The sequence below is a fragment of the Nerophis ophidion genome, linkage group LG07 (assembly GCF_033978795.1).
Source record: "Nerophis ophidion isolate RoL-2023_Sa linkage group LG07, RoL_Noph_v1.0, whole genome shotgun sequence".
Taxonomy (NCBI): Eukaryota; Metazoa; Chordata; class Actinopteri; order Syngnathiformes; family Syngnathidae; genus Nerophis; species Nerophis ophidion.
This window is the reverse complement of record NC_084617.1, coordinates 76,927,363-76,939,436: the sequence shown is the minus strand read 5'-3', so window position 1 is coordinate 76,939,436 and position 12,074 is coordinate 76,927,363. Positions and strand designations below refer to the sequence as shown.

The following is a 12,074-nucleotide window of genomic DNA, read 5'->3' as shown; positions in this document are numbered from 1 at the left end:
TTTATGGGGCGACCCCCGTCTTCCGGTTCTGTCCACCTTAAGTCGGCTCTTGGACAGGTGATACTGAAAAATAATTTACTTGTACTTTTTAAAAGGCAATGATACTAAAGATCCATTCCATTCCAAATATTTTTTGGGAGGCGAGGGAAGCCGGAGAAAGGCCACACCAGCACAGGAACACAATGCCAATAATAACCATATTATTCCATGTTTGCTGGATGTTGCAATACAAGATCCTCAATGCATGCTTCTTCTAACCATCATTTGGCCAAACTTGTCGTATGGGCAACACCAAAGATTTGAATAAAATAACTTTAAAGTAACAATTTAATGCAAATGTACAAGAAACTGTTAATGTCACATTTATTTTAAAAAAAAGGGAAAATCTAGAAGGCATGAAAGGAAAAAAAAAACGTTCAACTTAAGACACTGTTAAACAGCAAGTTATAAACAACCATTTACACAACCTGTACAATTGTTTTATTCCTGAAAATGTTTCTCAATTCAAATAACTTAAATAGGTATCTATGTAAAAGTGCAAATCCTTATGCATGGGATGTATTTGCAAAGACAGTGAGAGCAGGATGCTTTGATGCGTTCACTGGCTATCGGGCTTGAAAACATCACAAGCATGTTCCAACGCTAAGATAGTCTGTCATACATAATGCTTTCCATGTGTCCTATTATCAGGTTTTACATTGCAATCGAGCTGTGTTACTGAGCATACTCTAACAGGACTATAATGTAATGCCAAAACCAAAGTATCTCAGCCTTCCAAACAGCACATGCAACGGGACGAAAAGCACTGAAAACTGTCAGCAGTGTTGTCCTTAAAATTCAGTCAATATTACAGAATGACCTTTTGGTAGTGTTCACCTTAAGTCCTCTGTACAGTATGAGCACAGATATGGCTGCATTCATAGTCCACATATTTAAAACAGTACGTGTAAATATATGAGAGCTTGGTCATGCTCCATAGTCTTTATGCGTGGTAAACTAGCAATATAAGTCACCCACTCACACTACTGGGCCTCACAGGCTGATGTCTTAGCATGCGGCTGAATGCACAAGGATGGGAAAGGGACGAGTAGAAGAGAATTATACAGCATGTCTGCTCACAAAGCACTGGTCACCATGGAGTCCACTGGGGGAAAACTGGAAAACAGCAATACGCCTCTTTATGCATGGTCTATACAAAGGACAAAATAATATTTAGTTGTTGTGAGTAACTAGGACTTCTGTTCAGCTGCTGCAGCAGACTGGGCCACACTCTCTGGTTTTAAGATCTGGTAGGTTATGAGGTACTCTGGGTAGGCCTGGGGGAACCACAGAGGAAAAACATCAATTGGGATGTTGTTCATTTTCTGTGCTAGTAATTTGTGAGTAGCAAACGTACCTGCTCTCCTCGGTAGATGACATACTCGGCATAGGCCAAACCATTTACGCTGGGCCGCCCGATCACAGAGTGGTGACCCGGCGGGGCGTGGGCCATTTTCATAGCGCTGAACTGCAAGAAGGACTTTCCCAGGGTCACCCTGCAAAACAACATCTGCCTGCAAATAGCAAGAAAGAGTTAGACGACAGAACCTTTCCATTTTTGTTTTTAAAGCTCTTCAAGATTAGTCAAGCTCACCTGTGGCACAGGTAACAGGACCGGTCTTTGTGTGTGGGACAGCCGGTGCCTCCGCCGATGCCGTAGACGTACTGATTGCTCTTGGAGGAGTTCTCAGCGAAGTAGATACCTGCCCCGAACATTCCTCCAATATACGCGTGACGCTCATCAAAGCCCTTGTGGATGATGGCGTTGATGAATGGGGAACCTGAGGATGAAACATTAGCAGCTGAAACACAATAGATATTTGACAACTTAGATGACAGTGGCATAGTGGTTAGAGCAGGGGTCACCAACACGGTGCCCGCGGGCACCAGGTCGCCCGTAAGGACCAGATGAGTCGCCCGCTGGCCTGTTCTAAAAATAGCTATAATTGCAGCACTTACCAGTGAACTGCCTCTATTTTTTTAAATTGTATTTATTTACTAGCAAGCTGGTCTCGCTTTGCTCAACATTTTTAATTCTAAGAGAAACAAAACTCAAATAGAATTTGAAAATCCAAGAAAATATTTTAAAGACTTGGTCTTCACTTGTTTAAATAAATTCATTTATTTTTTTACTTCGCTTCTTATAACTTTCAGAAAGACAATTTTAGAGAAAAAATACAACCTTAAAAATGATTTTAGGATTTTTAAACACATATACCTTTTTACCTTTTAAATTCCTCTTCTTTCCTGACAATTTAAATCAATGTTCAAGTAAATTTATTTGTTTTATTGTAAAGAATAATAAATACATTATAATTTGAATCTTCATTTTAGCTTCTGTTTTTTCGACAAAGAATATTTGTGAAATATTTCTTCTAACTTATTATGATTAAAATTCAGAAAAAAAAGTATTCTGGCAAATCTAGAAAATCTTCAGAATCAAATTTGAATCTTATTTCAAAGTCTTTTGAATTTATTTTAAAATTTTTGTTCTGGAAAATCTAGAAGAAATAATGATTTGTCTTTGTTAGAAATATAGCTTGGTCCAATTTGTTATATATTCTAACAAAGTGCAGATTGGATTTTAACCTATTTAAAACATGTCATCAAAATTGTAAAATTAATCTTAATCAGGAAAAATTGCTAATGATGTTCCATAAATTCTTTTTTTAATTTTTTCAAAAAGATCTGAATTAGCTGGTTTTTCTCTTCTTTTTTTCAGTTGAATTTTAAAGAGTCGAAATTGAAGATAAACTATGTTTCAAAATTTAATTTTAATTTTTACCTGTTTTTTCCTTTTTTAAACCATTCAATTAGGTGTTTTTTTCATCATTTATTCTCTACAAAAAACCTTCCGTAAAAGGAAAAAAAATGTACGACGGAATGACAGACAGAAATAGCCATTTTTTTTATATTTATAGATTTATTTATTAAAGGTAAATTGAGCAAATTGGCTATTTCTGGCAATGTATTTAAGTGTGTATCAAACTGGTAGCCCTTCGCATTAATCAGTACCGAAGAAGTAGCTCTTGCTTTTAAAAAGGTTGGTGACCCCTGGGCTAGTGTCCGCCCTGAGATGGGTGGGTTGTGAGTTCAAACCCCGGCCGAGTCATACCAAAGACTATAAAAATGGGAGCCATTACCTCCCTGCTTGGCACTCAGCATCAAGGGCTGGAATTGGGGTTTAAATCACCAAAAATGATTCCCGGGCGCGGCACCGCTGCTGCTCACTGCTCCCCTCACCTCCCAGGGGGAGGACAAGGGGATGGGTCAAATGCAGAGGACAAATTTCGCCACACCTCGTGTGTGTGTGACAATCATTGCTACTTTAACTTTAACTCATAAGGAAAGGATGGTAGACAGGCTATTTTTAAACTCAAGGTCATGCACAATTGTTGTATGAATCTAAAGCACACAAGTCCAGCATATTTAGGATAGAATGTAAAAAAGCAAATGAAAAGAAGAGATCTAAAGGGCAAGTGTGTGTACCGTGAAACAGCATGCGCTCGTTGTGGTGGTTGTGGTTTTCATCGGCGATCTCCTTCTGCCTGTGTGTGTAACGCTCCCTCAACTTCTTGTTCACGATTTTTTGGATCTGTGAGTCAAAAAATGACATTTAAAATGACCATGAATGATATCTTGCATTTAGCTCAATCAGTCCATAGTGGATGTTCAACACAACCGTTGGTTGAAAGGTTTAAAAAAAAAAAAGTGATTCCGACCTTGATGATGTTGTATCTGCTGAAGACCCCGCCTGCATTGCCTCCATCTCTGTGCTCTCTGATGGTGCTTTGCATCTAGGAGAAACAAACACACAAAGAATGAAAAACATTTTTCAGTTGGTTTGAACAGCCATGGCAAACAAATTAAAAGCTTATTTTATTTCACTAACAACCAAGAAGATGAACTGTACCACGACAACTCTGAATTCAAGTCTCTCAACCAGCGGTCCATGACGCAACCAAGCCACACAGAAACATGTAAGAACTTAGGAACGGCCGCTCTTTCTCACTGACACTCATGGAGGGCGGACGCTGCCCTTTATCTCTCCTGCTTGCTTCTTTGTCTTGTCTTAACTTCTTTGTTTCCTCTTTTTGACTTGACTTGACTTTATTTATTCATGCTTGCAGTGGAGCCAAGGCCCCACTGAAAAAACAGCTGAACTTTACAATAGATATCAAACAAACAACAATAAAAAATGAAAAGAACAAAAAGTATTTTAAAAATGTTGAACATCCTCAGGGCAGCAGCAGCATGGAAACTGTTAGCATTCTGGTATATAACTATATTACTTGTTTAATTAGTGTCATTATACAGCTTAATTGCAGCGTGTAGGGTAGAGTTTTTAAGTCTCTTTGTCTTTGTTCTGGGCTCGGGTTCAGCCAGCTTATGTTGGTTCCTCAATGTCCTGGTAGTGCGGCTGCCTGGTGTTGGAGGTAGCAGGTCATGCAAAGGATGTTGCTCATCATGCATATCCCTGACCTGCTTCACTGCAGCCTCCTCTCTCCTGGTCTGGAGTGATGGTAGGGGTTGTGAGATGTTTCCAGCTCTCCTTGTAATGATTTTACAGCCACGTTTTTGCACTGCTCTCAAAATCTAAACATTGGAACTATTTAACTGGCCTCAACCAAATTGACAAGATCTTGGGTTTGGGGGAACCTGCTTGTTGTGACGGAGCAGGTTGTTGCTGGACACACCACGGACTCTTGGGAGGAGAAGGAGACACTTCCAGTGGAGGACGTGAAGATATCCACCTATGGGGAACTATGACACCAGGACATCTGCTGATTGGAGTAATCCTTGCTCTGGTTTGTCCACAAATTGGAAGTTGCTGGAAGTCTTCAAAGTAGCCCAAAGCTGCCACAAATGATTGAAGAACTGTGGACACTCTTGTGATTTGGATCACATCGCACTGTCTGCTCCGCAGGTTTGAGGACCAATCATAGACAATTTAGAGTGAAAAGCAAATTTTATTTTCACTTGTAAACAAAACATTCTAATGTTTAAAAAGGCGGACTTCACCTTCCTAAGCTGTATTATTTTGTGCTGATTGAAAAGAGTATTACTCGGCCTGGACGGAGGTCTGAGATTTACACTGTAGGAATACATTTACTTTTGTAAGGGAAGCATTTAAGTCTCACCTTAAAACTCATCTGTATTCTCTAGCCTTTAAATAGACCTGCTTTTTAGACCAGTTGATCTGCCGCTTCTTTTCTTTTTTCTCCTATGTCCCCCCCTCCCTTGCGGAGGGGGTCCGGTCCGTTGAGTCGAGACCCAGGATGGACCGCTCGTCGAGACCCAGGATGGACCGCTCGCCTGTGTATCGATTGGGGACATCTCTACGCTGCTGATCCGCCTCCGCTTGGGATGGTTTCCTGTGGATGGGACTCTCGCTGCTGTCTTGGATCCGCTTCGAACTTAACTGTCGCGGCTGTGTTGGAGCCACTATGGATTGAACTTTCACAGTATCATGTTAGACCCGCTCGACATCCATTGCTTTCGGTCCCCTAGAGGGGAAGGGTTGCCCACATCTGAGGTCCTCTCCAAGGTTTCTCATAGTCAGCATTGTCACTGGCGTCCCACTGGATGTGAATTCTCCCTGCCCACTGGGTGTGAGTTTTCCTTGCCCTTTTGTGGGTTCTTCCGAGGATGTTGTAGTCGTAATGATTTGTGCAGTCCTTTGAGACATTTGTGATTTGGGGCTATATAAATAAACATTGATTGATTGATTGATTGATTGATCTCCGAGGGTGCAGGGGGACCTAGTAAAGTGTCATTTCAATGTGTACTCATGTAGAACACAGTGACTTACCTCCTCTTCCACAGACTGATACTCCTTGTCATCTGGAGCGAGGTCTATGAGGATGGTGCCCTGGTTGGCGCAGTGGAATGTAAGGTATGGGTTGCCACCTGCGGATAAACAACCAGAAAAAACATGGTAAATAGCTCAAGAAAAATATTCACACACAACCTTTTTGAAGCGGCCTTCTGACCTTGCTGGCCGCCCAGCAGCCTCTCTACACCCTTGATAAGTTTGTGTCGGTGACCGTAGGCATTGATCCCGATTTCTTTCAGCTCCTCGTGGCCCATGTCAGCAAGGACATCCAAAGTTATCTGTAATGAAATGAAGTGAAGACAGCTTCATCTTTTGCTGAAACACAATTACTTTTTGCAAGTTTAAAAAAGTTGGTTTAAACAATGGAGAGTTAGAATGTGTTGATACCAATCCACCCATCCATTTTCTATTCTTGTCCTAATTAGGGTCATGGTTGAGCTGGAGCCTATTCCAGCTGAATCTGGGTGAGAGGCAGGTTACATTCTGGACTGCTCGCCAGCCAATCGCACGGCATACAAAGACAAGCAACCCTTCACACTCACACCAATTACTGGAACATGCATGTTTTTGGAATGTAAAAGGATGCCCGAGTACCTGAAGAACTACCACACAAGCACAGGGAGTACATCCACACAGAAATGCCTAACCAGAGATCAGAAGCCTCAGTTTCCTCACGGTGAGGTCATCATACAACCTCCTGCAGCTCAATCCGTCAAAGACCAAGGAGCTGGTCATTGACTTTGGGAGGTCAAGTCCACGGTCACAACCTATTGTGATCGAGGGAGTTGAGGTACAGACCGTGGACTCATTCAAGTACCTCGGGGTTTGGGTGGACAATAAGCTGGACTGGACTGTTAACACGGACCACCAGTACAAGAAAGGACAGAGCAGGCTGTACTTCCTCAGGAGACTGCACTCCTTCAACATTTGTAGAACACTCCTGTGGATGTACTACCAGTCTGTGGTTGCCAGTGTTCTGTTCTACATGGTAGTGTGCTGGGGGGGCAGTACATCTAAGAAGGACAGCTCCACACTTGAGAAACTGATCAGGCGGGCCGGTTCTACAATGGGAATGAAAGTGGACTCACTGGTGAGGGTGGCAGAGAAGAGGACTGTTGACAAACTAGTGAGCATCCTGGATGATGCCAGTCACCCTCTGCATAGTGTTATCAGTAGCCAGAGGAGCCTGTTCAGTTCTAGACTGCTTCATCCCAAGTGCAGGACTAATAGACTCAAAAACTCCTTTATCCTACTGCCTACTTTGTCTTGTTATATTCTTATTTTACTGTTATATTGTTATTCCCATTGTTGCTTTTTAGTTTTTATTCTTATTGTAATATTTCTCTATTTTGTTTCCAGTTAAACCCCCATTATATACTTTTTACTTTTTTTAAATTGATCTCAACTCTGTACACTGCTGCTGGAATTTAAATTTTCCTGAAGGAACTCTCCTGAAGGAATCAATAAAGTACTATCTATCTATCTATCTATCTACTAAACACTCGGCCAGCAGACATTGTGTGTTATACATTACTCACCTGCTCTCTTTCAAAAATATCCCTTAAGTGCTCCAGACCAAGACTCTTCATGAACTGACTTATGTTCATGTCCAGCATTGTCACTGGTCAGGAAAAAACATTCAAAATTAGTGTTTACAAAAAACATTTGTGCATTTTTTCCCACTAAAACTGAAGCTCATGTGTCAAAACTCATACATTCTCCTTCCTTGCGGTCGGTGCCTGTTGCTCCATCTGCAACTCCTGAGTTCCCAGCAGCAGCAGCACCGCTTGCCAGCTCAGTCAGAGGCCCGGCAAGGTTGTCTATGCTGCTGGCAGCTGATAAGCAGGATGGTGTGGAGGCCGGGGAGATGACAGAGGCGCTAACCACTGTGGCCTGTGGCTTGAAGCAGCTGGGAAGAGAGTCCGGGGGCATGGCGTCCATCAGGAGGGCTCTGATGTCATCAGCCTAAGCGGGCAGCAGCAGAAAGTATTCCAGGAGAGTCAAAACAGCATGACAACCAGATTACTTCTAACATGAAATATCAGATCAGTACAACAATATGCAACATAAAGGACTTCTTTCGCTCGGTTCCTCGAGCAGTTTTAGTAATCTCTGATCCCTGTCTGAATCCCCTCATCACGACCTACACACAGCAGTTAAAAACTGCTAAGCCAGTATTAAGGATTGTGAAGATGTGTTCAAAGGAACAAATCTACAGTTACAGGCCTGCTTTGATCGTACTGATTGGAGTGTATTTGAAGTTGCATCCGAAAACCTTGCTGAACTCACTGACACTGTGACATCATATATCAGCTTCTGTGAGGACATGTGTGTGCATGACAGGGGCATCATGTAATAAAGCACACAAAAAGCTAACGTATGCACTTTTTCACGACCAACTTGAGATAAATCGCGTGAAAAGAGCGGCGAGCTAACATAACGCCTCAAGTATGCACATTTCTACAGGCTGCTGATACTTCGGTGACACAGAGGCTGTCAATCAGGCTTTGCTGACATTTGATTTCAAGAATGTAAAAAAGGTTGAGGCAAAGACACAAAATTAACTTTTTCAGCAATGCATTTTATGCTTCGTATTTGATGAGACGTCTAAAAATGTATCCAGGCGATCATTTGGCATCTCTTGCTGTCACAATGTGTTCCTAGGACTCCAGCATATGTGCTCGTCTCGTCAGGCAACACATTAGTGGCAACGGTGACGGTAGAAGAACAGCCAGACTCTGTGTCACATGTGTCTGAGACCTCAAGTAGCTCTGTTTTGTAAGGTTAATTTGAGAAATCGAACAAGAGTCAAAGTATTTTTTCTCCTTCTAGATGAGCTGGAATGTTTAAATTTAAAAGATTGCAAACCAAATATTACATCATTTTCACATGAAACACTAATCTGGCTGTGAGCAGGCTACTGTATGAACACATTTTGATGTAAGATACACAAAATATATTATTATTAGGTGGTAATCAGAATCACCCACATCTTCTAAAGTTTTACGTATCATTGCAGCAACGATCTTTTCAAACGGGGGCAGCACTACTTTATCTCAGCTTCCCTCGTCTGTCCTTTTCTTCAGCTCCTTCCTGATGTCTGACCATTTTTTTTTTATTTCAGCCTGCGTGCAGTTCTCACAAACCATAGCATTAATAACCTCACAATTTCATCCATCTTTTGTCGACTCGAAACACAAGAAAGAAGCACCTCCGAGTGACTCCTACTGAATTCTGATTGGGCAGAGCGTGCAGATCTCAGGCGTGTGGCTAATTTCAATATGATTTGCATATTTATAAGCGGGCGTGGCCTTGGCGTGTCCAGCTACTTAAACATCTGCGATCAATTTCATGTTCAACAAAGAAATGTGCTTGGATTAGTGCATGCGGATATTATAATACAGTGGTCCCCCAACCAAGGGTCTGGGGACCGGTACCAGTCCGTGACGCATTTGCTATCGGGCCGCATAGAAACATTGAATCATTTATAAACAACTGCATTTTACTAATTGACGACTGCCTCACTTATCCTTCATGAAACTACATGGCGGACAGAAAGTGATATATGTTGTTACCGTGGCCAGGTCCAGGGCTGTCTGGCCCTCTTGGTTCTTCATTGTTGGATCAGCCCCATGAGCGAGCAGGAGGGCACAGAGCTGTGTGCGCCCCTTCTGGGCTGCCTCGTGAAGGGGAGTGAAAGCCCATTTGTCGGTGGCATTCACACAAGTATTGTACTTTATCAGCAGAGCTGCTATATCAACATGCTGTCAGAGAGGGAAAACAATACAAATGAGCAAATTCAGATTTTCAAATGTACAAAATGATGCAAATATTTGAAGCTATGTGTTTGAGATTTGGGAGTAGACACTCACCCCATAGGAGGCAGCATTGTGGAGCGGTATAAGGCCTCCCTTGTCCTGCGCGTTGACATCAGCTCCATGCTCCAGCAGATACTCAGCCACTTCCAGATTGTTGTAACCAGCTGAAGAGAAACAATCATCTTAATTTGGTTCAACTGCACTATAAACAAGTATTGAATATCCTGCTTTGACAAAAGATAATATTCAATTTTGATTGACACTGTCAGAAGTGTAGTAGTTAAATGAGGTCAACAACATTTTTAATATAATCTGTTTTTATAGAATGTCATTGGACAGTTTTACCAACAGTTGTAGCTGTGGCGAAACATGCTATGAATACCGTATTTTTTGGACTATAAGTCGCAGTTTTTTTCATTGTTTGGCCGGGGGTGCGACTTATACTCCGGAGCGACTTATGTGTGAAATTACCATAACACATTACCATAAAATATAAAAAAATATTATTTATCTCATTCGCGGAGGAGACGAAAAACATCAGCAATCGTCACGCACACGTCAACCAATAAGAATTTGGCGGGGGAGGGTCATGGCAGAAGTGCATTGTGGGTCATAGGATGCTAACTGCTATATGCTACTGCCGTAGCTATTAAAAAGGGTAATTTCAACGTTGGCGGTATCTTATAAAAAGTGAGAAGGGCTGAACAAAAATGGCACTGAAAAGGAAATCATGTAGTGCAGATTACAAGCTGGATGTAGTGAAATATGCAGCAGAAAACAACAAGAGGAAGCGGCGCATACCTTTGGAGTTGGCAGAGTTGTTTAGAAGCGACATCGAGGAAGAAGATTTCATGGGATTTATGGATTAGGAGTGAGAGATAGTTTGGTAAAGGTATAGCATGTTCTATATGTTATAGTTATTTGAATGACTCTTACCATAATATGTTAGGTTAACATAGCAGTTGCTTATTTATGCCTCATATAACCTACACTTATTCAGCCTGTTGTTTACTATTCTTTATTTATTTTAAATTGCATTTCAAATGTCTATTTACCATGAATTGATTTACGTGGACCCCGACTTAAACAAGTTGAAAAACTTATTGGGGTGTTACCATTTAGTGGTCAATTGTATGGAATATGTACTGTACTGTGCATGTGTGTTTTTGTCATGAAAAAGGGAGGTTTTTGTGGTCGGTGCACTAATTGTAAATGTATATTGTGTTTTTTATGTTGATTTAATAAAAAATAAAAAATTGTTTTATTTATTTATTTATTTTTTTAAATAGAAATGAATAAAAAATCCTTCTGCGGCCTGGTACCAATCGGGCCACGGCCCGGTGGTTGGGGACCACTGCTCTAATCTACTTACAAATGTTTGTGATTAAGCTAACACACTGGGATTTCCACCATTGTTGCTGCTTGTCTGGATCAATGCGTCCGTCGCTTAAAAGGTCCGACAGGAAACAGTGACTCAAGCACTTGCTTGGGGCAGAACATTCAAACTTTGTTGTCTTGTTAAAAGTCAAGATTTTTGCAATTTATTTAGATTTTTTTCAGCATTTATTGAGTAGTCTTCTACTCACCCCACTAGTGCTGCATTGTGCATTGCTGTTTGCCCCTGCGAGGTGGCGGGAGTATTGCAGACATGATCAACCCTAGTTTTAATGGTTTCATTAGGCCTATTTGGGCCATGTTCGGTGGGCCAAATGAAAAGCTTTGGCGGGCCGTATGTGGCCTGCGGACCATCAATTGAATAGCTCTGTGCTACAGCTGCTACAGTCTTTTATACTGAATACTGTGTTACTGCTCCTGGAACCTTATTTCCCTGAGGGTATTTATCCAAAAGATCAATTGAGTCGTATCTAACTAAGATAGGGTGACAGCGGGTATACCTGCAAGGTGGAGTGGTGTGGAGTTGCGGCCTTGAGTGTCTCTGCAGTTGATGTTCTCTGGGGAGCAAAGTTTCTGGACGCGGGCCAGGCAACCTTTTTTGGCAGCGTCCAGCAGGGCAGCATCACCCCTAAGCAGATCCTGGATGTCAGTGTCTCCATCTTTCACCATGTCCAGTGGCATGTTGCCGTCTCGGTTCTTCTTAGACGGATCCGCTCCATGCTGCATAGACAAATTTTATATTAGAAAATAAAACATTTGCAAGACATCTTCAATCCCTTCTCCATAATTAACTGAAAGTCTCTCACTTTGAGCAGTAGCTTGCAAATCTCATATTTGCCCTTGGCTGCCGCTTCGTGAAGCGGGGTAAACTTCCACAGGTCGGCGACATTTACTGAGGCTCCATGCCTGACCAGCAACTCTGCAACTTCATAGTGGCCGTAGGAGCATGCGTTGTGCAGAGGAACCAGTCCGCTGGTGGTAGAAGA

The 12,074-nt window shown here is 41.9% G+C and overlaps 2 protein-coding genes across 3 annotated transcripts in view; one reads left to right on the top strand and one right to left on the bottom strand.

The window, feature by feature from the left end:
- The window catches only part of LOC133556840 (cytoplasmic tRNA 2-thiolation protein 1), a 627,421-nt gene that overhangs the window by 155,170 nt on the left and 460,177 nt on the right, over positions 1-12,074 (top strand). The window lies entirely within an intron of this gene.
- Positions 458-12,074, bottom strand: part of LOC133556828 (poly [ADP-ribose] polymerase tankyrase-1-like) — a 30,041-nt gene continuing 18,424 nt past the window's right edge. For both annotated transcript variants that reach the window (XM_061907134.1, XM_061907135.1), the window contains 13 exons: positions 11,895-12,060; positions 11,589-11,808; positions 9,748-9,857; positions 9,451-9,639; positions 7,591-7,840; positions 7,414-7,496; positions 6,033-6,153; positions 5,852-5,949; positions 3,762-3,836; positions 3,529-3,634; positions 1,634-1,820; positions 1,397-1,553; positions 458-1,316 (listed from right to left, as the gene is read on the bottom strand). In XM_061907134.1, coding sequence (XP_061763118.1) covers positions 1,230-1,316; positions 1,397-1,553; positions 1,634-1,820; positions 3,529-3,634; positions 3,762-3,836; positions 5,852-5,949; positions 6,033-6,153; positions 7,414-7,496; positions 7,591-7,840; positions 9,451-9,639; positions 9,748-9,857; positions 11,589-11,808; positions 11,895-12,060 — 1,849 coding nt within the window. In that variant the 3' untranslated portion in view covers positions 458-1,229. The remainder of the gene's footprint in view (positions 1,317-1,396; positions 1,554-1,633; positions 1,821-3,528; positions 3,635-3,761; positions 3,837-5,851; positions 5,950-6,032; positions 6,154-7,413; positions 7,497-7,590; positions 7,841-9,450; positions 9,640-9,747; positions 9,858-11,588; positions 11,809-11,894; positions 12,061-12,074) is intronic.